The sequence below is a fragment of the Oncorhynchus kisutch genome, linkage group LG1, assembly GCF_002021735.2.
Source record: "Oncorhynchus kisutch isolate 150728-3 linkage group LG1, Okis_V2, whole genome shotgun sequence".
Lineage (NCBI taxonomy): Eukaryota > Metazoa > Chordata > Actinopteri > Salmoniformes > Salmonidae > Oncorhynchus > Oncorhynchus kisutch.
The window spans coordinates 42,747,014-42,774,223 of record NC_034174.2 but is presented as its reverse complement, the minus strand read 5'-3'; the positions used below and the strand labels follow the sequence as shown (position 1 = coordinate 42,774,223).

The 27,210-nt window shown below is 44.8% G+C and overlaps 2 protein-coding genes across 3 annotated transcripts in view; one reads left to right on the top strand and one right to left on the bottom strand.

Annotated features, from left to right (window-relative positions):
* The first annotated feature begins 598 nt into the window (after nucleotides 1-598).
* On the top strand, nucleotides 599-11,106 carry LOC109870725 (actin-associated protein FAM107A-like). 2 transcript variants are annotated; one of them, XM_031835153.1, is made up of 5 exons: nucleotides 599-1,326; nucleotides 7,154-7,211; nucleotides 9,025-9,244; nucleotides 9,329-9,485; nucleotides 9,840-11,106. In XM_031835153.1, the coding sequence occupies exons 1-5, from the start codon at nucleotides 1,303-1,305 to the stop codon at nucleotides 9,954-9,956; spliced, it is 576 nt and encodes a 191-aa protein (XP_031691013.1). In that variant the 5' UTR covers nucleotides 599-1,302; the 3' UTR covers nucleotides 9,957-11,106. The 2 variants fall into 2 exon arrangements, with proteins under 2 accessions (XP_031691013.1, XP_031691018.1); XM_031835158.1 differs by lacking the exons at nucleotides 599-1,326; nucleotides 7,154-7,211 and adding an exon at nucleotides 7,868-8,232.
* A 293-nt stretch (nucleotides 11,107-11,399) lies between these two features.
* camk1a (calcium/calmodulin-dependent protein kinase Ia) overlaps nucleotides 11,400-27,210 on the bottom strand; it is a 62,521-nt gene continuing 46,710 nt past the window's right edge. The window contains exons 6-12 of the mRNA XM_020486573.2: nucleotides 25,504-25,630; nucleotides 25,016-25,091; nucleotides 24,553-24,665; nucleotides 23,666-23,744; nucleotides 20,525-20,612; nucleotides 19,851-20,028; nucleotides 11,400-13,775 (exon numbers count right to left, since the gene is read on the bottom strand). Coding sequence (XP_020342162.1) covers nucleotides 13,684-13,775; nucleotides 19,851-20,028; nucleotides 20,525-20,612; nucleotides 23,666-23,744; nucleotides 24,553-24,665; nucleotides 25,016-25,091; nucleotides 25,504-25,630 — 753 coding nt within the window. The 3' untranslated portion in view covers nucleotides 11,400-13,683. The remainder of the gene's footprint in view (nucleotides 13,776-19,850; nucleotides 20,029-20,524; nucleotides 20,613-23,665; nucleotides 23,745-24,552; nucleotides 24,666-25,015; nucleotides 25,092-25,503; nucleotides 25,631-27,210) is intronic.

Below are 27,210 nucleotides of genomic sequence, written 5' to 3'. Positions count from 1 at the left end.
GTACTGTACTTTTAGTATTGTCATAATCCCGGGCCTAATTTGAAATGCGCTGTCTTTTGTGTAGCATCATACTTTTCCCTGGAGAAATGACTTACCTCATTCACTTTTGTGTGTTTAGCGTGGTAGCACAACTATTTTGGGAGGGAGGCACCTCTCATTGGTTGACTAGATAGATGGATTTTTGATCCTTCGATGTCGGCTCTTCCTATCATTGTGAAGCAGAATTCACCAAGCGTTGGATTGTTCACCCACTAATAGGGAACGTGAGCTGGGTTTAGACTGTCGTGAGACAGGTTAGTTTTACCCTACTGATGATGTGTTGTTGCAATCGTTGTTGTTGATGTGTTGTTGCAATTCCATCTCTACCTAATCCCTGTTGTTGGTGTTTTCCAGGACTCCCTTGCCTGGTTCCAGATCTGTTTGTGCTATAATGTGAATTCCTTGTCACTCATTATCATGCCACACATGCGCATGTTTGGCGTGACAATGAAACAGACTGGCACCCAGGCTAAGGACTCCCTGGATAGCAGTGGCAATTGCTAGTGAGTGGATTACCTAAGTTAAATAGATAAATTAATGGTGTAGTGGCCAGCTAGACCTTCCCTGGCTGCACAGAGCACCAATACGCCCCCCCATTACCGTATGCAAACCGGCTGCTCCGTCAACCTCAATTAGCCTAATCTGCCCTGGACCCCCCTTAAGCTTTGGAGAGTGGCGAGTGGGGACCACCGGTTACCCATGAACAGGTGGTCAGGAGTTTTTTTTCTTTCTTTGATGTTATTCTTCTTAATTATCTAATCTCTACCTCCATTTGTTTCGGTTTCTCTCTCTATCTCTTTCTCACAAACCCCGACGCTGACTCTTCTCTCGCTCTCCTCAGTTATCTCCTTTCCTTGCAATCTCTTACCCTCTCAACCAAAATATCAACTGCTCCCTTCTCTTTCCTTCTCAAGCATCTCCCCACCTACCCCCCTTTCTCACCCCTCTCTCTTTCTCTAGGCTCTCTTCCTCCCCCAAATCCTAAAGAGGCAGACCTCTATGTTTCTCTCATTTGTTGACGGGCTTGGTGTGATGAACGGCTGGTGAATTCCCTAGATTTAATGCGCCCTCTCTGAGACTGGTGTCACGCATTAGACGACGGTAGGGTTGTCAACTTGTCCTTGGTCCTGGGGGAGTCCATTCCTCCCCGCTCTCCTCTCCTTCACTAGAGACCAGCTCGAGTGAAACTTCAGAACAAGTGAAACTTCAGGAGCTGTACAGACTCGCCTACTCTTGCCGAGGATCTCAGCTCATCCTGAGGCCATGGGAGTCACCCACGGAAAGAAAGTAAGTAAATATTATGTTTCCTTCCTCATTTTATCACTTCTGATTTGACACAACGCTGGACTCTGACAAATCTCAGGTCACATGGTCAGCTTGCAGGGTGGTGCTGCAGAGACATGCATTATGTTAATAGACTGGAAATGTTAAACAACTATTCTAATTCAATTTGATGTGTCTGTAAGCCCAAAAAAGGCCTGAAGGTCTATGACACTTGCGAGCCATAAAACCTGAGGCAATTGTTTTTCAATTGTAATTCAGGTTTTGAACCTCAACCAGATTGAAAGTTCATGTTTGTCTCTGAATGAACATCTTTCATCGAACCTGTTTCATAGAATAAAGAATTACAGAAACGTTTGGTTTCCATCTTAGGCCAGAGTTGCTTCACTGGCTATTTACACATTTGTTAAGTTCAAATGAGCCGTAGAAACCCACCGGAGCACACACTGGATGAATCAATGAAATGACGTTGAACCAATGTGAAGTAAACGATGAATTGACGTCTGTGCCCAGTGGAACCTTCTGAAATGTTCTGATAGCAATTGAAAGATTGACAGTACGTTTTGTCTGAACCTTCAAGCTTCATATGTAACCCAAAATAATTGTGTGTCTGTGTGAAACAACATGTAGACTAGACCCCGTAAGAGCAGCATGTTTAGCCCAGAGCGAAGGTCCTGCTGTTGTGTCACAATAATGGTCTACGCACAGCATCTTCTCCCAGAGATTAGCCAATCAGTGGCAATACCACCTCATTATCTAAAGAGCATTGAACCAACGGAGATGCCATTACTACAGCTCAACCAGATGTACACACACGTTCTCTCCTCGTATTCATTACCAGGGTTTGGGTCAATTCCCTTTGAACAGTGATGCTATCGCTAAACCTCAACAAGATTATAGACTACACTCTCCTGGTATTCATTTAGATGACATCATGTTAGCATTACCTTCACTGAACTCTTACAATACTACAGCTCAACAAGATTATAGACTCTTCTCCTGTTAGGGATGGATCCAAATGGACAGAATGGGTACATGGAGGGAAATCGGTGAGGGTCATGCTTTTTCAATTTCAGAAATGGCTAAAAGCACAGGCCTATCCCTTGTTAGCTTAAGATTGTGAAGAAAATAAAACAGATCTGATGATATAAAGTGATCTATAACAGCACGTTGGGCCACAATGCTTTATGCTAGAAACAAGGTGTAAAATACCAGGGAAAGACCTGACTCCGTTGCATATGGGGATATCATTCTTTCCTTTCTTTGACATTCAGAGGCTGGGCTACAACCTTCTATATCTAATTCTGTCACTATCAATTTATTACGCTATTCACTTTCTGTACAGTAGAAGATGTTTAAACACAGACAGCTTCTAGGGAAACACTCCTTGACCTTCTCTCATTGGGTTAAGCCAAGAGTAGCCGGCAGTTGAAGCTTACATTTTTCTGCATCTGGCAGTTGAAGCTTACATTTTTCTGCATCTGGCAGTTGAAGCTTACATTTTTCTGCATCTGGCAGTTGAAGCTTACATTTTTCTGCATCTGGCAGTTGAAGCTTACATTTTTCTGCATCTGGCAGTTGAAGCTTACATTTTTCTGCATCTGGCAGTTGAAGCTTACATTTTTCTGCATCTGGCAGTTGAAGCTTACATTTTTCTGCATCTGGCAGTTGAAGCTTACATTTTTCTGCATCGGTAGGCCTACTGTCTGGGTTGGAAAGGTAGGCCTAACTTTTTAAAGTACCATGCTCAGATTCCTACTGATGTCTCAGATTTAACTATTCGCAAACAGGGACAGTTTCTGTGGCAATTTTGATTTGGCATTGGGAAATAGGCCTATGTGTTCATTTTATCATATCTCCCTATCTAATTTTTGCCTGTAATTTAGGTAATTTGTGTGTAATTATAAAATATTCGGCTAATATGTAAAATTACGTAAAATTGCATTAAATGTTTATAAAATACTTTATTTCTCGGACCTGCAAATACGATGATAGATTCATGCAATGCTTTTACTATAAAGGAGATCTTTCCACCCCTACCATTGTCTATGGTGGTCTGTGAAGCCTCAACCTGGCCCACTGCCCTGTGTGCTATTACAATTCCTGCGTTGCCATGTAATGCTTTAAGGATGAAGAACAATTTCTAAAATGGCATATCTAAGGCTCGAGTCTGTCCCGGAAATGAGGGTAAATGGTAAGGATGTTTTGTTTGAATTATTATTTTGGGTATAGAGGATCGTCACTTCTTTTTTTTTCTTTAAGTGCTCAGGGCGGGTTTAGGTCAAATATATTTTGCTGAAGGGAGGGCCATCCGTTTTCATTTCAGAGGGCCGATTTTCTCCATGTAACCTCTTATAATGAATCAAATTCACTCCCTTAGTCAATAGCTGATCATGTTAGTATCTGGGTTGGGCGGTCAATACCATTTCAATTTAGTCATTTGTAGTGGTGGATCAGGACAAAATGACAAAGAAGCTTAAAATACCAGGACACCACTGCCAATAGGTAGACTGAGTCGCTGTGTATAAAGTTAGCCAGCCCCTTCAATGTTTAATGAAAACCTATCTGCTGTTGCGACATACATTTTTTTATTTTAAATTAATTATATATATATACCCATAAAAAAACATTGAGTATACAGTGGGGCAAAAAAGTATTTAGTCAGCCACCAATTGTGCAAGTTCTCCCACTTAAAAAGATGATAGAGGCCTGTAATTTTCATCATAGGTACACTTCAACTATAACAGACAAAATGAGAAAAAAAATCCAGAAAATCAGATTGTAGGATTTTTTATGAATTTATTTGCAAATTGGTGGAAAATAAGTATTTGGTCAATAACAAAAGTTTATCTCAATACTTTGTTATATACCCTTTGTTGGCTATGACAGAGGTCAAACGTTTGCACACTGTTGCTGGTATTTTGGCCCATTCCTCCATGCAGATCTTCTCTAGAGCAGTGATGTTTTGGGGCTGTTGCTGGGCAACTCCCTCCAAAGATTTTCTATGGGGTTGAGATCTGGAGACTGGCTAGGCCACTCCAGGACCTTGAAATGCTTCTTACGAAGCCACTCCTTCGTTGCCCGGGCGGTGTGTTTGGGATCATTGTCATGCTGAAAGACCCAGCCACGTTTCATCTTCAATGCCCTTGCTGATGGTAGGCTTTGTTACTTTGGTCCCCGCTCTCTGCAGGTCATTCACTAGGTCCCCCCGTGTGGTTCTGGGATTTTTGCTCACCGTTCTTGTGATCATTTTGACCCCACGGGGTGTGATCTTGCGTGGAGCCCCAGATCGAGGGAGATTATCAGTGGTCTTGTATGTCTTCCATTTCCTAATAATTGCTCCCACAGTTGATTTCTTCAAACCAAGCTGCTTACCTATTGCAGATTCAGTCTTCCCAGCCTGGTGCAGGTCTACAATTTTGTTTCTGGTGTCCTTTGACAGGTCTTTGGCCATAGTGGAGTTTGGAGTGTGACTGTTTGAGGTTGTGGACAGGTGTCTTTTATACTGATAACAAGTTCAAACAGGTGCCATTAATACAGGTAACGAGTGGAGGACAGAGGAGCCTCTTAAAGAAGAAGTTACAGGTCTGTGAGAGCCGTAAATCTTGCTTGTTTGTAGGTGACCAAATACTTATTTTCCACCATAATTTGCAAATAAATTCATAAAAAATCCTACAATGTGACTTTCTGGATTTTTTTTCTCATTTTGTCTGTCATAGTTGAAGTGTACCTATGATGAAAATTATACAGGCCTCTCTCATATTTTTAAGTGGGAGAACTTGCACAATTGGTGGCTGACTAAATACTTTTTTGCCCCACTGTAACTTATAGAAGCCTCGTGAGTTTATGTTCAAATATTGTACCCCATCAGAACTCAAAATATGAGCTTGTTTTACTTCTTTGTTTGTAAACAATGTACTGTAAATGTAAACAACTACTGAACAGCCTAAAAAAAAATGATTTATTCAATCCGTATCACGGAAATTGAGCGTGACAGTGTGGTGTGATTGAAATTGAAAGGCACTGTTCCCGCGTCAGCGGAGACTGCATTTACAGTGAACACTGCATATTTCGGCTCAATCTGAAATGACCTTTGCGTTTCCAGCACACAATCTGTAACGCTTCAGCGATACAGACTGAGTAGAGCCCATAGTCAAAACTATAATGTTGATATCATGGATGGTCAGTCCTTGTATCCATAGCTCTGTCCATGACGTTTTTAGAGTGGTTACATTTCTCAAGGTCCGTCTCTCCACTGTTGACCACATCAGTGGTGGTGAGGCATTGTCATCGTTTGAAATGCAGATTTTCCCTTTCTTTGAACTATAGTTATGCTGCGCCAAACTCAGGCCATAAGAGATGCTGTCTGGCTGACCTCCACCTCAGGCAACATATGTACATGTAGACGAATGCAATGAACCACCGGATTCTGTTTAGCTTTCATTTAAAACAAAGTTGGACTTGCTTTTAATCTGTTGCAGCGGTATGTCCAGCAGAAGGATTTAATCTGAGATACACTCAGTGGCCAGTTCACGAAAATGGAATGGGCAAAACGAGTGACTGAAGCGACTTTGAGCATGGTATGATCATCGGTGCCAGGCACGACGGTTCCATTATCTCAGAAACGGCCGGCCTTCTGGGCTTTTCACACACGACAGTGTCTAAGGTTTATCAAGAATGGTGTGACAAACAAAAAACATCCAGTCAGCTGCAGTCCTGTGAGCGAAAACAGTTTGTTGATGAGAGGTCGAAGGAGAACGGCAAGAATTGTGCAAGCTAACAGGCGGGCCACAAACAGTAAAGTAACAGTTCAGTACAACAGAGCTGTGCAGAAGGGCATCTCGGAACACAAGTCCTTGTCGTCCTTATCACAGATGGGCTATTGCAGCAGACGACCACACCGGGTTCCACTCCTATCAGCTAAAAACAAGGGCCATGGGCACGGTATCACCAAACAACAGGCTGGTGGCGGTGGAGTAAGGGTGTGGGGAATGTTTTCCTGGCACACATTAGGTCACTTGATACCAATTGAGTAATGTTTCCATACCCTGAAGAATTCAGGCTGTTCTGGAGGCAAATGGGGTTCTGACCCAGTACTAGATGGATTTGCCCTGAAAAACTGGCCACTGATTGTATATTGCTCCTCTAAACAAGGCTTCATATTGTATTAAAAAAAATAATTGTATTGAACGTTATTGCCAGTAACTAAGGCCTGTTGTTTGTGGTTTTGTCAGTAATGAGGTGGATGGCAGGCCTCCACAAGGGCCTCTCATCTCGGTTCACTGGTCATCTGGGTCTGTAGCTGCCCCTTCACGTCTGGTCTAACACAAACAACAAAGGACCATTGTTGAGCTGATTGTCCATTGGGACATTCAAAATTAGTAGGATGTGATCACCTTATGAAAGATATCCTCGAAATTAGACCATTCAAAATGTTTGAGAGAGAGAGAGAGAGAGAGAGAGAGAGAGAGAGAGAGAGAGAGAGAGAGAGAGAGAGAGAGAGAGAGAGAGAGAGAGAGAGAGAGAGAGAGAAGAGAGAGAGGAGAGAGAGAGAGAGAGAGAGAGAGAGAGAGAGAGAGAGAGAGAGAGAGGAGAGAGAGAGAGAGAGAGAGAGAGAGAGAGAGAGAGAGAGAGAGAGAGAGAGAGAGAGAGAGAGAGAGAGAGAGAGAGAGAGAGAGAGAGAGAGAGAGAGAGAGAGAGAGAGAGAGAGAGAGAGAGAGAGAGAGCGAGCAGCTGGGAACGACATTACTGTGAAACATTCTGCTGTATTCTTTGGTCTGACAGTTCCTCTGACAGTTTCTCATGTGGTTGATTGTGTTTTATCTGTTGACAGAGTGAACACCACCTCCAAATCTCTCCCACAAGAAGTAGAACACCTCTGAAGGGAACAGGTGAGAAGAATCTGTTATCCGATTAGAATAGAATAAGAATACATCACTTAACATCTACCTGTATTGTCATTGGACAATGAAGATGTAGGGCAGTTGTCCTAGACACAGGTTAAATCTAGTTCTGGACAGAAAAAGCAGGCTCAATGGAGAATCTCCACCAGTCCACCAGCCTGTAGTGTCTATCTACCACGAGGCGCGTGGAGGTGCTTTGTGATACTGTAAATCCCTAACCATATTGTGATGGGTGTAATTATGTAAATAGGTCCGGCAGTTGGCTTCCAGTGAGGAGATTTAAACAGGGCGGGGCTCGAGCCCTGGGTAATCCAACCTAGAGGGCGAGGCGGAGAGCAGGGAGAGGGGAGAGAGAGAGTGGAGGGATCAAAGTCACAAAGCGAAGGGGAGGGGAGGGAGAGAGGGTAGAGGAGGGGAGGGAGAGAGGGTAGAGGAGGGAGAGGGAGAGAGGGAAGAGGGAGAGAGGGTAGAGGAGGGAGAGAGGGTAGAGGAGGGAGAGGGAGAGAGGGTAGAGGAGGAAGAGGGAGAGGGAGAGAGGGTAGAGGAGGGAGAGAGGAGATAGAGGGACAGTGGGGAGAGAGAGAGTGGAAGGATCAAAGTCACAAAGCGAAGGGGAGGGGAGGGAGAGGGAGAAATGGTAGAGGAGGAGAGGAGAGGAGGAGGGAAAGAGGAGATGATGTATGGAGAGAGAGGGGGCAGTAGCGATGCTACAGGACAACCTGAGCAGTCATGTGACTGACTGGCGGCTAGAGGTGTGGCCAGGGCTGGAGGTGGGGCTGAGGTGGAATGGAGACAGAGGTGTTAGGGTAGTGGAGCAGGGAGTGGCTATGGAGGTAGGCTCCCAGACCAGCCCAGCTCTGGCCAGACCTCTGGATTCATAGTGCCAGTGATAGCTTTGCTAGCTTACTTATCACTAGCCGGGCTCTGGGCTCCATAGAAGAGATGGCTACTAGCAGTGTCATCCCAAACAGAACACCAGGGAGGCAGAGAGAGGGACTGGTCAAGTCAGGTAAGGGACCTATAGATAATTTCACAGTGAGAGAAACAACTGCAGAAAGAGTAGCTTTTCATAGGAACTGATTGATGATTGGTGTAAAAAGGGCATCATGTGTTGGGTTTGTGAGTCCATCATTCATTTATACATAAATGAATGATTCGATATTGGGTTGATGGGTGTTGATGATCATGTTTCCATCCCTCTGGAAAATCACGGAGGCAAACTTTGTATTTATGCAAACACTTTGTAAATATGTTCCTTGGAGTTTGATAGTGAAATGTATAACCACAACATGTGCACAGTAAGCTGGTGCAATAGGACACCTGTTGTTCTATGTAGTTCTGATATGGAGATAGCTAATGCCCTAACTTGGTCCTAGATCTGCTTGTACTGTACAGCCAACTCCTATGATGTTTCCCATTTCAATAACCGTAGGAGTGCTGGCAAGACAGCACAAACAGATCTGGGTCTAAGCTACTAATGGATCACTGTTGTCCATGCCAAGGAATAGAACATAAGCTTAACACACCATAACGGACCACTCTCCCATAACAAACAGCTGTGGTGCTATAAACAGAACAAAATGACCTGTTTAGCTGATTCTGCTGCTATGATGCAACTGGAGTGTGTCTGGCCAGCGGAAAAGGGACATGATTTTAGTTGTGTAATGTGTAATGTTACTAAGTGATGTAACCTCTGTCATCATTTCTGCTCCTGTCTAATACGAGGCTTACGGACATGTTTTTAAAACGAGGATGTGAGCTCAGGCAAAACGTTCAAGTTGACTTTGTCTCTGTACCCCAGCCTCAGCCCACACTGGCCTGCTGTCGGACCAGGATGGAGAGCAGGGTCAACGTGCAGAGGACCAAGAGCAGGGGAAGTCGGGTGGATCACCACCTCAGCCAGAGAGTCAGGAGGAGGAGGGCAGAGACCTTATCATCCAGCCCAAGAAGCGTCTCAACCTGGTCAGAGTCTCCAAGAGCCACCAGGAGCTCCACAGGGAGTTAAGGATGACACACAAGAGGTAGGGCTTGTACAGTGTAGCCCAAGCGTGCGCGCTGCACATAGCTGCAAACACGCTTCAACAGTCCTATTTGTTCTCTGTCAGAGGTCCCTGTCTGAATGTGAAGCCGGAGCTCCAGCGTGTTCTGGAACAGAGGAACTGGGAACAGGGGATGAAACAGAGGAAAGAGGCAGAGGAGGAGAAGAAGAACAGGTCTCCTCTCCAACAGGAACTGCTCAAGAGGCACCAGAGGCTGGAGGAGGTTGGTATGCGTCATGTCAACGTGGTGGAGACTGCCTTTGCGGTAAACGCTGTGCATGTTGGCAGTACTTTGGCGATTACGGCTTGAATCCAGCCCCTTGCTTTTGCGTCTGTCTGACTTGTCAAAGTTGACATGTTTCGCACTGTGCACAGCTTCACTCATGCATTACTAGCTCATTTACATACAATGCTCATTATTAAAATGTAAGATGGAGTCAAAGCAGACATGACTTATTCAGTTCCTGCAAACTTTACATACTGTGTCCTGTTGGGTTGAAACTTGTACATACACATGGTATGCAGTCCTATCTACTTCTGTATTCAATGACTGTCAGTGTCCATCTGTTCCCTGCAGCTGGAGAGGGAGCTAAAGGCACAGCAGGAGGGCCTGCAGAGTTCCCCAGAGTTCATCAGAGTTAAAGAGAGCCTGAGACGCACCACCATACTGGATCTGGGAGAGAAGGTAGTTTAAAAGGACCGACGGGAAGATGCGTAACGTATGGCTAGAGTGGCGTTGGGGTTGTTTTAGCATCTACATGAGGTAAGGATAGGATGGTGTGGATAAATGATTACATGGAGGTGAAGGAAGACTGACATTGAGCTATTCGATTGGGTTGACAGTTGGTGGGATAGTGTGCTTGGCATAGTTCAGCTAGATAGTTCAGGACAACAGTGATCCATTAGTAGCTTAGACCCAGATCTGTTTGTGCTGTCTTGCCAACTCCTACGGTTATTGAAATGGAAAAACATCATAGGAGTTGGCTGTACAGTACAAGCAGATCTAGGACCAAGTTAGGGCATTAGTTATTAGCTAGCTGCATGGGAGTACAGATGGATGCACGCATGGTGCAGATTGGTACCTGAACATGTCATCGGCCACACGTCTTCTACGGAAGAGCCTACTGCATGAAGGTAACCACCCCTTGTCCAATTGGCCTTTTGAAGAACATCTTTATTTGTTCCAATTAGGGATCGACTCCCTGCTAGCCTGGTCCCAGGTCTGTTTGTTGTCTTGCCAACTCCAATATTATCTTCCATGACAACGACCATAGGATCTGGCTATACAGCACAAACAGATCTGGGACATGGCTGGCCCCTCCCATCCTCTGAGAGACTTGACGTTAGGTTAGTCATTTGTCTCTCATGCCAACCACCTCTGACACTGAGAGCGGGAGAGCACCCCTTTAACCAGGGATCTTGCGGAGTTACGTACAATGAGTGAACGTAACGTTTTTAATTTCATGCCTATAAAGTGTTCACATTGTGATTGTATTCGTGGAATATGTTGATATACTGTATCAGTAGATGTATTGCTAAAATAATATTACATTTCCTATTTGTTTGTTAATAAGTTTACAGTATTTTTTTACCTGTCGTAAATGTTCAGAGTCATTTTATATTATTAGCAGTTTTGCAACTGGTCTAAGACCAGTTGTTATTTCTTAAATAATGGTTCCGTCCTGTCCTTCCCTGATCCTCTCACGTACACATTCTCTATGCAAATCAACAGAACATACATCATTCACCTAGTGACAACAGTGAATAATAATGTTTAACACTTCGGATGACGGTGTCCTTGGAAATGTGTACTTTGTCATAAATAAAAGGGCATTAAACATGAATAAAGTGCATTTTGTATTTTATCTGGACACAAGCGTAAGACAGCATCCCATGTCTGCTGTACCATACGTCCTCTATTATCCACACTCAGGTACAGTATATACTGCCCCATCAGATGGCAGAATAGGACGCATGTACTGTATTACCGATGGTATTATTATAACATACCATAACCCTCACCGTTCAAGTCGTCCCTACCTATTTGTTTTATTCTGTTTGGTGCCTAATGAACGTGACCCTGACTGAATTTTTATTTTTATTTTTACAAATGACAGTAAAATGACAGTACACACAATGCATAGACAAGGAAGTTTAATTTCATTTCCTGCGATCATATCTCCTCCGATGGTACAAATCATTATCTCCTTTCATACATGTTGATCAATAACCCATGATGCATTGCATCCATACATTAGTAGCTCAAAACAGCTTTTACAAAAAAAGGATATAGAATATATATATGTATATATATATATATATATATATATAAATATATGTATATATATATATATAATATACACGTGTTTCTTTATGCATTTAAATGTTAGTCATGAGTCAAATAAATCCGTTATTTTTTTTACAAATCGGAACCAAGGGGAAACAAAACCAAGGAAAAGTTCAACAGAAGGTCTATACCAAACAAATGAACTCAGGTTATTAGGTTAACAAAGTCATCAACAGCAACTACACCAAACATATAACATGAAGCCCTTCACACATGGTTTGCATATTTTCCACTCTGCAGTCAGTCGGTCACTTATAAAGCCAGAATGATTGCCTTCTATGACTGGCCAACATCTTTCGACCAATTATAACCTCATGAAATCACTGCTAAGGACCAAACACAGGTCACCATTGCCCTAAACCAGGTCCAACTATAAGGTTTTGCCTAGCAGTACCTCTGATTCAACTAAACAATAAGGATTTGGTATCCAATCTGAACAGCCGTTTGGCATGAACAAAACAGATTACAATAGGCTTTCCATTGTCAGCCTTACTGACGTGTTGAAACCGTAATCATATCAAGTAACACTGTACTTTGAGATTTTTAATCAGACTGCATTCTGTCTTGTCATTGCAGTTAGAGAACTGGTTTCTCGTTCCACTCCTAAGCCAACGCTCAAAGTATTTGAAATATTTCAAATAGTATTCTAACTGAAGTCTGTCGTGTTCACTCAACATGGTTTATGTTACAATCAAAACTGTTACACAGTACCAGGGCAAGGGAGGGGTCAGGGACCATTCAGTATGTTGAGACAAACTACAAAACCTTAAGTGGACAAAACAAATAAAGACTCCCACAACGACTTATAGAACATCCTAGAGTTGTAATTTAAACTAAATCAACATGGTTACCAGGGAAATGGTGCCAGTGTGCCACTGGGGTAGAGATATGACCATCATATGGACAATGCAGAGGTTAAGGTAAAGTTACAGTTCAGACTGTGCTGCAACGTACATACGTTGTCAACAACAGAACATCTGACTGGTGATTCTCACTTCACATTATATCGTTTTCAGAATTACATTATTCAGAATTACATTATTCAGAATTACATTATTCAGAATTACATTTTTTTTTTGATCAGGACAACAGAGTAGTAATAATAATCATACACGTGTGTTTTTTTAAATATTTATATGTTGATCATCATTCATGTAAACATATTATAACCAGGTCATGCAGACGGTAGACCGATACTTCTTCCACAAGAGAGAGGTGCACAGTACAGAGCAGACAGTGAACACACACACTGAGATCCCTCCCACCACAAAGGATAGGGGTGTAAAATCGGCGGCACGTTTAAATGATCATAACATTTAGGGACCTTTGCGGATAGAGTTGCCATGCATACAACTGACTTGATTCCTTATCAAGAGTTTATTTGCAAACTACTCCTAACTGAAATGGTCTCAACATCAAACCATGTGCCCCAACTCACATGTTAAGTGGGTGTGGTTACTATGGACATGCTCATTGGCTGAGAGGGTTATAGGATTAATCTGATAGGCTATACAGTCCGTTTGTTGTCATAGGGATCTCAGTGTGAACCTCTGGTAACAGAACAGCCATAAGATTTTTTTCTCCCTTTTATATCCACACATTTCACATTTTATCTTCCAACCGAAGCATGCAGATGCCTCGAACCAGAAGCGCTTTTTACGACCCCAGTCTGAACCAGAATACAGAGTCAATCCAGAGTCCTGCAGTCAACTCACTCATAAACTCTGAAGTGTTTCTGATGGGGATGGAAGCATCAAAACTGAAACAAACACAGGTAAGATACGGATGATTTATGATCCAAATGGAACAATCGAAGAAGAAAAATAAACATTACAATGGAAAGAAGAAAGTAGTAGTGGTTTGAATGTTGATGATGAACTGGTATTGGTTTCAGTGATACGGAAACAAATGGTCTTTTGTGCCTGGAAACTATGCCTGGCTGGTTGTGTCCCTCTAGTGGACACAGCCTGTCATAACATCACTCTGCATTCATGGCCAGACTGGGCCGGCTCTGGGTGGCTCCATAGAAACATACGTATCCCCATGGCGACAGAGGGGCGGGGTCTGTGGCTACTCAGACGCGACTTGCTGGCCTGCAGCAGTAGGTGCAACTCCTCAGACTGTCCCGGTCGGCACTGCCTTCTGCACTCCCGCGCCGCTGCGACACTGGAGAGGAGAGGAGAGCTTGATGACAGGGACAGTACTCCACAGTGCTGTACTAGAGTCACAGGAGGTTGGTGGCACCTTCATTGGGGAGGATGGGCCTGTGGTAATGACTGGAGTGGAATGGTATCAAATACATTAAACACATAGGTGCCAGGTGTTTGATGCCATTCCAGTTGCTCTGCGCCAGTCATTATTATGAGCCCTTCTTCCCTCAGCAGCCTCCTGTGACTAGAGTACTATACTACTAGAGTACCAATAGAGTACTGTACACAACAATGTACTTGCTCAGAGGCTCCACTGGTGGTGCGACCTGGCAAAGATAAAGCAAAACAGTCTAATCTATATACAGTGTGTGCAAATGAGGTAAAATTAGGGAGGTAAGGCAATAAATAGGCCGTAGTGGCGAAGTAATTACAATTTAGCAATTAAACACCGGAGTGATAGATTTGCAGAAGATGAATGTGCAAGTAGAGATACTGGGGTGCAAAGGAGCAAAATAATAAATAACAATATGGGGATGAGGTAGTTGGATGGGCTATTTACAGATGGGCTATGCTTAAAGTTAGTGAGGGAGAAATGAGTCTCCAGTTTCAGTGATATTTGCAATTCGTTCCAGTCATTGGCAGCAGAGAACTGGAAGGAAAGGCGGCCAAAAGAGGAATTGGCTTTGGGGGTGACCAGTGAAATAAACCTGCTGAAGTGCGTGCTACTGGTGGGTGCTGCTATTGTGACCAGTGAGCTGAGATAAGGCGGGGCTTTACCTAGCAAAGGCTTAATGTGAGTCTGGAAGGAGAGTTTACAGTCTAACCAGACACCTAGGAATTTGTAGTTGTCCACATATTCTAAGTCAAATCAAATCAAATGTTATTTGTCACATACACATGGTTAGCAGATGTTAGTGCGAGTGTAGCGAAATGCTTGTGCTTCTAGTTCCGACAAGTTCCAACAAGTATTCTAGCTAACAATTCCAAAACTACTACCTTATAGACACAAGTGTAAGGGGATAAAGAATATGTACATAAAGATATATGAATGAGTGATGGTACAGAGCGGCATAGGCAAGATACAGTAGATGGTATTGAGTGCAGTATATACATATGAGATGAGTATGTAAACAAAGTGGCATAGTTAAAGTGGCTAGTGATACATGTATTACATAAGGATGCAGTAGATGATATAGAGTACAGTATATATGTATACATATGAGATGAATAATGTAGGGTATGTAAACATTATATTAGGTAGCATTGTTTAAAGTGGCTAGTGATATATTTTACATCAATTCCCATTATTAAAGTGGCTGGAGTTGAGTCAGTGTGTTGGCAGCAGCCACTCAATGTTAGTGGTGGCTGTTTAACAGTCTGATGGCCTTGAGATAGAAGCTGTTTTTCAGTCTCTCGGTCCCAGCTTTGATGCACCTGTACTGACCTCGCCTTCTGGATGATAGCGGGGTGAACAGGCAGTGGCTCGGGTGGTTGCTGTCCTTGATGATCTTTATGGCCTTCCTGTAACATCGGGTGGTGTAGGTGTCCTGGAGGGCAGGTAGTTTGCCCCCGGTGATGCGTTGTGCAGACCTCACTACCCTCTGGAGAGCCTTACGGTTGTGGGCGGAGCAGTTGCCGTACCAGGCGGTGATACAGCCCGACAGGATGCTCTCGATTGTGCATCTGTAGAAGTTTGTGAGTGCTTTTGGTGACAAGCCGGATTTCTTCAGCCTCCTGAGGTTGAAGAGGCGCTGCTGCGCCTTCTTCACGATGCTGTCTGTGTGGGTGGACCAATTCAGTTTGTCTGTGTGAAGTCCACAATCATTTCCTTAGTTTTGTTGACGTTGAGTGTGAGGTTATTTTCCTGACACCACACTCCGAGGGCCCTCACCTCCTACCCTGTAGGCCGTCTCGTCGTTGTTGGTAATCAAGCCTACCACTGTTGTGTCGTCCGCAAACTTGATGATTGAGTTGGAGGCGTGCGTGGCCACGCAGTCGTGGGTGAACAGGGAGTACAGGAGAGGGCTCAGAACGCACCCTTGTGGGGCCCCAGTGTTGAGGATCAGCAGGGTGGAGATGTTGTTGCCTACCCTCACCACCTGGGGGCGGCCCGTCAGGAAGTCCAGTACCCAGTTGAACAGGGCGGGGTCGAGACCCAGGGTCTCGAGCTTGATGACGAGCTTGGAGGGCACTATGGTGTTAAGCAAATTGGAGTGGGTCTAGGGTGTCAGGTAGGGTGGAGGTGATATGGTCCTTGACTAGTCTCTCAAAGCACTTCATGATGACGGAAGTGAGTGCTACGGGGCGGTAGTCGTTTAGCTCAGTTACCTTAGCTTTCTTGGGAACAGGAACAATGGTGGCCCTCTTGAAGCATGTGGGAACAACAGACTGGGATAGGGATTGATTGAATATGTCCGTAAACACACCAGCCAGCTGGTCTGCGCATGCTCTGAGGGCGCGGCTGGGGATGCCGTCTGGGCCTGCAGCCTTGCGAGGGTTGACACGTTTAAATGTTTTCCTCACGTCGGCTGCAGTGAAGGAGAGTCCGCATGTTTTAGTTGCGGGCAGTGTCAGTGGCACTGTATTGTCCTCAAAGCGGGCAAAAAAGTTATTTAGTCTGCTTGGGAGCAAGACATCCTGGTCCGTGACAGTGCTGGTTTTCTTTTTGTAATCCGTGATTGACTGTAGACCCTGCCACATACCTCTTGTGTCTGAGCCATTGAATTGAGATTCTACTTTGTCTCTATACTGACGCTTAGCCTGTTTGATTGCCTTGCGGAGGGAGTAGTTACACTGTTTGTATTCGGTCATGTTTCCAGTCACCTTGCCCTGATTAAAAGCAGTGGTTCGCGCTTTCAGTTTCACGCGAATGCTACCATCAATCCACGGTTTCTGGTTTGGGAATGTTTTAATCGTTGCTATGGGAACGACATCTTCAACACACGTTCTAATGAACTCGCACACCGAATCAGCGTATTCGTCAATGTTGTCGTCTGACGCAATACGGAACATATCCCAGTCCACGTGATGGAAGCAGTCTTGGAGTGTGGAATCAGATTGGTCGGACCAGCGTTGAACAGACCTCAGCGCGGGAGCTTCTTGTTTTAGTTTCTGTCTGTAGGCAGGGATCAACAAAATGGAGTCGTGGTCAGCTTTTCCGAAAGGAGGGCGGGGCAGGGCCTTATATGCGTCGCGGAAGTTGGAATAGCAATGATCCAAGGTTTTTCCCGCCCTGGTTGCGCAATCGATATGCTGATAACAAGACTCCCTACATTTTTTCAGATTAGCCTTGTTAAAATCCCCAGCTACAATGAATGCAGCCTCCGGATATATGGATTCCAGTTTGCAAAGAGTCAAATAAAGTTCGTTCAGAGCCATCGATGTGTCTGCTTGGGGGGGAATATATACGGCTGTGATTATAATCGAAGAGAATTCCCTTGGTAGATAATGCGGTCTACATTTGATTGTGAGGAATTCTGGATCAGGTGAACAGAAGGACTTGAGTTCCTGTATGTTGTTTTGGGCACACCACGTCCCGTTAACCATAAAGCATACGCCCCCGCCCCTCTTCTTACCAGAAAGATGTTTGTTTCTGTCGGCGCGATGCGTGGAGAAACCAGCTGGCTGCACCGTCTCCGATAGCGTCTCTCCAGTGAGCCATGTTTCCATGAAGCAAAGAACGTTAGAATCGTCCAGAGAAGTGATGCTGGACTGGTGGGCAGGTGCGGGCAGCGATCGGTTGAAGAGCCTGCATTTAGTTTTACTTGCATTTAAGAGAAGTTCGGAGGCCACGGAAGGAGAGTTGTATGGCATTGAAGCTCTTTTGGAGGTTAGTTAACACAATGTCCAAAGAAGGGCAAGAAGTATATAGAATGGTGTCGTCTGCATAGAGGTGGATCACCAGCAGCAAGAGCGACATCATTGATGTATACAGAGAAAAGAGTCGGCCCGAGAATTGAACCCTGTGGCACCCCATAGAAACTGCCAGAAAACGGGACAACAGGCCCTCTGATTTGACACACTGAACTCTGTCAGAGAAGTAGTTGGTGAACCAGGCGAGGCAGTCATTTGAGAAACCAAGGCTGTTGAGTCTGCCGATAAGAATGTGGTGATTGACAGTTGAAAGCTTTGGCCAGGTTGATGAATATGGCTGCACAGTATTTTCTTTTATCGATGGTGGTTATGATATCGTTTAGGACCTTGAGCGTGACTGAGGTGCAACCATGACCAGCTCGGAAACCAGATTGTATAGCGGAGAAGGTACTGTGGGTTTCGAAATGGTCATTGATCTGTTTGTTAACTTGGCTTTTGAAGACCTTAGAAATGCAGGGTAGGATAGATATAGGTCTGTAACAGTTTGGGTCTAGAGTGTCTCCACCTTGGAAGAGGGGGATGACCGTGGCAGCTTTCCAATATTTGGGGATATCAGACGATATGAAAGAGAGGTTGAACAGGCTAGTAATAGGGGTTGCAACAATTGCGGTGGATAATTTTAGAAATAGAGGGTCCAGATTGTCTAGCCCAGCTGATTTGTAGGGGTCCAGATTATGCAACTCTTTCAGAACATCAGCTATCTGGGATTTGGCTGAAGGAGAAATGGGGGACGCTTGGGCAAATTTCTGTGGGGGGTGCGGGGCTGTTGACCGGGGTAGTGGTAGCCAGGTGGAAAGCATGGCCAGCCATAGACAAATGCTTATTGAAATTCTCAATAATCGTGGATTTATCGGTGGTGACAGTGTTTCCTAGTCTCAGTGCAGTGGGCAGCTGGGAGGAGGTGCTCTTATTCTCCATGGACTTTAAAGTGTCCCAGAACTTTTTGGAGCTACAGGATGCAAATTTAGTCAAAAACTAGTCTTTGCTTTCCTAACAGCCTGTGTATATTGGTTCCTAACTTCCCTGAAAAGTTGCATATCGTGGGGGCTATTCGATGCATATGCAGTACGCCACAGGATGTTTTTGTGCTGTTCAAGGGCAGTCAGGTCTGGAGTGAACCAAGGGCTATATCAGTTTCTGGTTACATTTTTTTTTGAATGGGACATGCTTATTTAAAATGGTGAGGAAAGCACTTTTAAAGAATAACCAGGCATCCTCTACTGACGGAATGAGGTCAATATCCTTCCAGGATACCCCGGCCAGGTCAATTAGAAAGGCCTGCTCGCTGAAGTGTTTTAGGGAACGTTTGACAGTGATGAGGGGTGGTCATTTGACCGCAGACCCATTACGGAAGCAGGCAATGAGGCAGTGATTGCTGAGATCCTGGTTGAAGACAACAGAGGTGTATTTAGAGGGCAGGTTGGTCAGGATGATATCTATGAGGGTGCCCGTGTTTATGGATTTGGGGTTGTACCTGGTAGATTCATTGATGATTTGTGTGAGATTGAGGGCATCTACTTTAGATTGTAGCACGGCTGGGGTGTTAAGCATGTCCCAGTTTAGGTCACCTAACAGTACGAGCTCTGAAAATAGATGGGGGCAATCAATTCACATATGGTGTCCAGGGCACAGCTGGGGGCTGAGGGGGGTCTATAACAAGTAGCAAAGGTGAGAGACTTGTTTCTGGAAAGGTGGATTTTTAAAAGTAGAAGCTAGAACTGTTTGGGTATAGACCTGGAAAGTAAGACAGAACTCTGCAGGCTATCTCTGCAGTAGATTGCAACCTGTCCCCTTTGGCAGTTCTATCTTGTCGGATGGACATTTCTGGATTTTTGGTGGTCTTCCTAAGCCAGGATTCAGACACTGCTAGGACATCAGGGTTGGCGGAGTGTGCTAAAGCAGTGAATAAAACAAACATAGGGAGGAGGCTTCTAATGTTGACATGCATGAAACCAAGGCTTTTACGTTACAGAAGTCAACAAATGAGAGCGCATGGGGAAGGGGAGTGGAGCTGGATTAAACACTACATCACCAGAATAACAGAGGAGGAGTAGGATAAGGGTACGGCTAAAGGCTATAAGACCTGGTCGTCTAGTGCGTTTGGAACAGAGAGTAAAAGGAGCAGGTTTCTGGGCATGGAAGAATAGATTCAAATCGATAGAAAAGATAGAAAGCATGAGAGTCTGAGGGGGACAGGCTCAGTGTTTGTCTCACTTACAGCTCTCCTCCTCTACCCCTGGTCCCTCTTCCTCCTCCTCCTCCTCGTCCTCCTCCTGCAGCAGGAGTGCTTGGGCGTGACAGGGGCTGGTGGGGGTGATCTGGCTGGGGCCCTCTAGGCTGGTACCCAGCTGCAGTCTCCGCATGTGTCTCACCACCGCTGTGGCGTTGAATGCTTGCTATATGGGGGGAAAGGGGGAGGGAGAGGGGGGAGATGGGGAAAGAAAGAAAAGGATAGAGCAAAAGAAAGGGGAGAGAGAAGGGAAATAGAGAAAAGAAAGGGGGGGTGGAAGAGAAGAGGAAGGGGGTTGGGAGAGAGGGGGAGGGAGTTGAGAGAGAGACAATGGGAAGGGATTGAGAGAGAGAGAGAGAGAGAGAGAGAGAGACACATTTGAAATTCACTTGCATTGGCAATGTTAACATATGTTTCCCAATGCCAATAAAGCCCTTAAATGGAATTGGAAAAAAAAAAAAAAAAAAAAAGAGAGAGAGACAAAGAGAGAAAGAGAGAGAAAGAGAGAAAGGGAGAGAGGAAGATGAGAAATGCACAGTGATTTATCCAACCACCATAAAAAAACTGAGGAACCATATAAATTAGAGAGAGGACAGAGAGAGATAAATTAATAAAAAGCGTAAGAACATGAGTTATGAGAGCTGTGATTTTGAGCCACTGACCTTCCATTTACTTTTAGCAAAGTTCTTCTTGATCTGAGCACTGACAGACTCATGGATGTTTTTATCAAGAGCTGTGTCTCCACAGATCCTGCAAATCAGAAAAGAGAGAGATGAGAGCAGGGTGGGGCAAGCTGTCTGAAGTTTGGGATGTGGGACGTAGGCATCGTAGCCTGGTTAAACCAGCCTGGACCTTACGCCAGAATGCATTGAAGGGCTTGAAGTGTCTCTCTAATGTCTTAGAACGTATTCAGAGACGACGCTGTCGCATTATTGGAACTCCCTACAACTCACTCCCATTCAGACGTGATGAAGCCCTACAACTCACTCCCATTCAGACGGGATGAAGCCCTACAACTCACTCCCATTCAGACGGGATGAAGCCCTACAACTCACTCCCATTCAGACGGGATGAAGCCCTACAACTCACTCCCATTCAGACGGGATGGAGCCCTACAACTCACTCCCATTCAGACGGGATGGAGCCCTACAACTCACTCCCATTCAGACGGGATGAAGCCCTACAACTCACTCCCATTCAGACGGGATGAAGCCCTACAACTCACTCCCATTCAGACGGGATGAAGCCCTACAACTCACTCCCATTCAGACGGGATGAAGCCCTACAACTCACTCCCATTCAGACGGGATGAAGCCCTAGAACTCACTCCCATGCAGACGGGATGAAGCCCTACAACTCACTCCCATTCAGACGGGATGAAGCCCTACAACTCACTCCTATTCAGACGGGATGAAGTCCTACAACTCACTCCCATGCAGATGGGATGAAGCCCTACAACTCACCCCCATGCAGATGGGATGAAGCCCTACAACTCACCCCCATGCAGACGGGATGCAGCCCTACAACTCACTCCCATCTCGGAATAGCAGATGGGATGAAGCCCTACAACTCACTCCTATTCAGACGGGATGAAGCCCTACAACTCACTCCCATTCAGATGGGATGAAGCCCTACAACTGACTCCCATCTCAGGAGAGCAGACGGGATAAAGCCCTACAACTCCCTCCCATTCAAACGGGATGAGGCCCTAACTCCCATGCAGACGGGATGAAGCCCTACAACTCACTCCCATTCAGACGGGATGAAGCCCTACAACTCACTCCCATTCAGACGGGATGAAGCCCTACAACTCACTCCCATTCAGACGGGATGAAGCCCTACAACTCACTCCCATTCAGACGGGATGAAGCCCTACAACTCACTCCCATTCAGACGGGATGAAGCCAAGACCTTCAAAGCCAAGACCTTCAAAGCACTCCTGCATGACCACATAAGTCCACTCAGTGGTGCTAAGTACTTATACTTTAAAGTACTACATACATAGTTTTATGGGGTATCTGTACTTTACTTTACTATTGATATTTTTAAAATAATGTACTATTTACTTAACAGGACAGGAAAATCATCCAATTTACGAACATATCAAGAGAACATCCCTGGTCATCCCTACTGCCTCTAATCTGGTGGACTCACTGAACACAAATGCTTTGTTTGGAAATTATGTCTGAGTGTTGGAGTGTGCCCCTGGCTGTCCGTAAATTTAAAAAAATTTAAATGGTTCCGTCTGGTTTGCTCTATATAAGCAATTTGAAATGGTTTATACTTTTAATTTTACTTTTAATACTTAAGTATATTCTTGCACTTACATTTACTTTTGATACTTAAGTATATTTAAAACCAAATACTTTTACTCAAGTAATATTTTATTGCGTGACTTTCACTTTTACTTGAGTCATTTTCTATTAAGGTATCTTTACTTTTACTCAAGTATGAGAATTGGGTACTTTTTCCCCCACTGAGTCCACTGCACAAAGTTCTACCCCCTACTGTACACAGAGGCAGTATGATCTGAAGAGGCATTACTCTTTTGCAACAACCAGAGTTCTTTCTTGCCAAGAGCTAACTATGCAAATGTTTTGCTATATCACTAAAGAAATTAATATGCATATTTATTGATTTGGTGGTATGCCATTTTGTTGTTTATGACTTATCACTTATTGATGATGTACTGTTCATAGAGTTAGGCTGATCATATATTTTACTTGGGTTTTATTTTATTATTTTTATACGTCATTGTCTTTTATGTAAAAGGTAACTGCCAAAATAAAGGAAACTAATCTAAATCTAAATAAATTAGGGATACAAAGCATATTGAAAGCAAGTGCATCCACACATATGTGGTTACTGAGTTAATTAAGGAATTAACATCCCATCAACAAAACACCAAATGATGAAATTTCTCGTGGAACAATAGTGTCGCATCCTCGTAGAGTTCCAGACACTTGTAGAACCCATGTGAAGACGCATTGAATCTGTTCTGGTTCGTGGTGGCCCAACCCCCTATTAAGACACTTTATGTTAGTGTTTTCTTTATTTTGGCAGTTACATGTATGTTTCTGCATATGAACCAAGATGTTCAGATAAACCTCAACCTAAGCTGAGGTTATGGTGTACCGGAATGTGGGCATGAAGCTAGGGTTGGGGTTGCGGTCAGGGTCAGGGTTGAACCAGGATGTGGACATGAAGCTAGGGTTGGGGTTGCGGTCAGGGTTGAACCAGGATGTGGACATGAAGCTAGGGTTGGGGTTGCGGTCAGGGTTGAACCAGGATGTGGACATGAAGCTAGGGTTGGGGTTGCGGTCAGGGTTGAACCAGGATGTGGACATGAAGCTATGGTTGGGGTTGCGGTCAGGTTCAGGGTTGAACCAGGATGTGGAAATGAAGCTAGGGTTGGGGTTGCGGTCAGGGTTATGGTTGACCTAGGATGTGGAAATTAAGCTAGGGTTGGGGTTGCGGTCAGGGTCAGGGTTGAACCAGGATGTGGACATGAAGCTAGGGTTGCGGTCAGGGGCAGGGTTGAACCAGGATGTGGACATGAAGCTAAGGTTGGGGTTGCAGTCAGGGTTATGGTTGACCTAGGATGTGGAAATGAAGCTAGGGTTGGGGTTGCGGTCAGGGTTATGGTTGAACCAGGATGTGGACATGAAGCTAGGGTTGGGGTCAGGGTCAGGGTTGAACCAGGATGTGGACATGAAGCTAGGGTTGGGGTTGCGGTCAGGGTCAGGGTTGAACCAGGATGTGGACATGAAGCTAGGGTTGGGGTTGGGGAAAGCTTGTAGTACCAGGGGTGTTGAAGTGCTTGATCAGTGGTATATCTCTTCATGAAGTCTTTCTCCATCAGGTGACAGATAAAGTCTTTAGCTGGAATTAATCAAAACAGTTTCAAATCATTACTGAACATTCACATTGTTGATTCCTTACCAATTTACACTATCTCCAGATACACTACATGACCAAAAGTATGTGGACACCTGCTCGTCAAACATCTCATTCCATTTCATTGGCATTAATATGGAGTTGGCCCCATCTTTGCTGCTATAACATCCTTCACAGTTATTATGCTGATGTTGCTTCTAGAGGCAGTTTGGAACTCGGTAGTGAGTGTTGCAACCAGGGACAGATGATTTTTACGTGCTACACACTTCAGCACTCGGCAGTCCCATTATGTGAGCTTGTGTGGCCAACCACTTCGCGTTGTTGATCCTAGACGTTTCCACTTCACAATAGCAACACTTACAGTACAGTTGACCGGGGCAGCTCTAGCAGGGCAGAAATTTGACAAGCTGACTTGTTGGAAAGGTGGCATCCTATGACGGCATCACGTTGAAAGTCACTGAGCTCTTCAGTATGGGCCATTCTACTGCCAATGTTTGTTTATGGAGATTGCATGGCTGTGTGCTTTATACACCTGTCAGCCACGGGTGTGGCTGAAATAGCCAACACCATTCATTTGAAGGGATGTCCACATACTTGTGTATGGTACAGTACAATCAATGGCTTACAAATCCACACAAAGCAGACATGGTATTCATTCACAGTCCAATGCAATCTGTCTTTGAAACGAGTGCAGATCATTGAAAAGGGATTCATGATTTTATTGTTTTTTGTGTGTGATCCTCTGACTTTTTTTCTAATATAAAAGAAAAAGTCAAAAGTGTGTTTAAGATACCTGAATCGGAGATGTCATCCCAGTAAGGAGAGTCAAACTCATACTCTGCCTTCAGTATCTGCTCAAACAGCTTAGCATCGTTCTCGTCGTAAAACGGAGGGTAGCCACACAACCTGAAAGAGTTCATATGACATGAGGGAACACTTTTTTTCTCCATACATCGAACGCAGTTAATAAAAATCTCCAATTTAAATTTGGTTGAAAGGATGTAATATCACTGTAGTGCTATTAAGTGCCAAGAGTCCTAGCCACAGATCGACCATACCAATACGACCATACCAAATAACGTGGGGGTGTGAAGATCATTGAAGGACACGGACAGAACCATTTAAGAATTGTACAACTTTTGGTACGAGCTGCTCGAGCGAGTGTTCTATAACAGATGTTGAAATGCACAAGCACCAGTCAGTACACAGAGTATGAGACACTGTATTTGTGTTAGAGGACTAAGCAGATAACTTACAGAATATAAGAGATGACTCCAATGGACCAGCAGTCTACTGCTTTGCTGTATGGTTTCTGAGCCAACACCTCAGGAGCTGCCAACAACATGAAACCGCGAAGTCAGAGGAGGAGAGAGGAAGAGAGGGGGAGTCAGAAAGACAGAGATTTAGTGAAAAACAGGGGCTGAGAGGGAGAAAGACAGAGAGGGAGAGTGTGATTGAGAAAGACAGAGGGACTGATTGCTACATTGAAGTTCTTGTTTTACCCTCTCAATCAGAGCTCTAGTGGGTTACATCACACACACACACACACACACACGAGAAAGACAGAGAGAGCTTTTGAAGGACTAACAGTTGATACAATAGCACTCCAACATAAATGGCATGTGAGGAGGAGGTTGTGAATGGATCAGGGAGAGAAAGAGAGGGGGTAGTGAGAGAGATCACGTATGCACACACCCACAAACACATGGACACACACACACTCATGCACGCACAGATCTCTTACCCACGTATCCTGGGGTCCCACAGGCTGTAGACATGACACTGCCTGTATCCTCGATCTTAGACAGGCCGAAGTCACTGATCATGATCTTAGAGTCCTCGTCCATACTGTAATACAACAGATTCTCTGGCTAGAGAGAGAAAAGAGACAAAAGAAAGACAGAGAGCGGGGGGGGGGGGGGGGGTGAGAGTGTGGAGGGGAGAGAGCGAGAAAGCGAGAGACAGGGAGGGGGAGAGAAAGAGAGACACGGATGGAGAGAGAAAGAGAGAAGCGGAGAGAAAGAGAGAAGCGGAGAGAAGCGGAGAGAAGCGGAGAGAAAGAGAGAGAAGCGGAGAGAAAGAGAGAGAAGCGGAGAGAAAGAGAGAGAAGCGGAGAGAAAGAGAGAGAAGCGGAGAGAAAGAGAGAGAAGCGGAGAGAGAAAGAGAGAAGCGGAGAGAAAGAGCGGAGAAGAAGCGGAGAGAAAGAGAGAGAAGCGGAGAGAAAGAGAGAGAAGCGGAGAGAAAGAGAGAGAAGCGGAGAGAAAGAGAGAGAAGCGGAGAGAAAGAGAGAGAAGCGGAGAGAAAGAGAGAGAAGCGGAGAGAAGAGAGAAGCGGAGAGAAAGAGAGAAGCGGAGAGAAAGGGAGAAGCGGAGAGAGAACGAGAGAAGCGGAGAGAGAAAGAGAGAAGCGGAGAGAAAGAGAGAAGCGGAGAGAGAAAGAGAGAAGCGGAGAGAAAGAGAGAAGCGGAGAGAAAGAGAGAGAAGCGGAGAGAGAAAGAGAGAAGCGGAGAGAGAAAGAGAGAAGCGGAGAGAGAAAGAGAGAAGCGGAGAGAGAGAGAGTGAGAGAGAAAGAGAGCGAGAGAGAGGGAGGAACCAAGAGAGAAAGAGAGAAGCGGAGAGAGAAAGAGAGAAGCGGAGAGAGAAAGAGAGAAGCGGAGAGAGAGAGAGTGAGAGAGAAAGAGAGCGAGAGAGAGGGAGGAACCAAGAGAGAAAGAGAGAAGCGGAGAGAGAAAGAGAGAAGCGGAGAGAGAGAGAGTGAGAGAGAAAGAGAGCGAGAGAGAGGGAGGAACCAAGAGAGAAGAGAGAAGGGAGAGAGAGAGGGTGAGAGAGAAAGAGAGCGAGAGAGAGGGAGGAACCAAGAGAGAAAGAGAGAAGGGAGAGAGAGAGTGAGAGAGAGAGAAAGAGAGAAGGGAAAGAGAGATAGAGTGAGAGAGAAAATTAGGGTATGACGTTATGATAAAAAGTGAAAAGATTACAACTGGAGCTTTGAAGCTTTTCTTACAGAAACCTTAATGATTCCGGTAAGAAATAATTGGCAAGAAAAGTTGAGGGAGTACTTTGGCACCTCTTCTTCCAGCATTCCATGTTCAAATGGTCAAATGGTGATTGCTTGGCAACATTGCACCAACAGCTGTATCCATGTAAAATATTTAAATATGAAAATTATAATTTGGCAGGAGAGGAGTAAATTAACCTAGATTTCCAGCTTTCTCACATTGGTGAACACGAGACATGGATGTGTGGCAATGCAAGACAAAGAGTAATTGGAGTGGTTGTTATTTTTGAGTACTAATCTAATGGACAGCATTAGATTCTGCAGGAATCATGACCATTACACAACAGTACAAGATCTCATCAACTGACTCTCCAAGGAGGGAAACAAGCAGATCGGCCCTGTGTAGGATGACCCTGTGTAGGATGACCCTGTGTAGGATGACCCTGCATAGGATGAC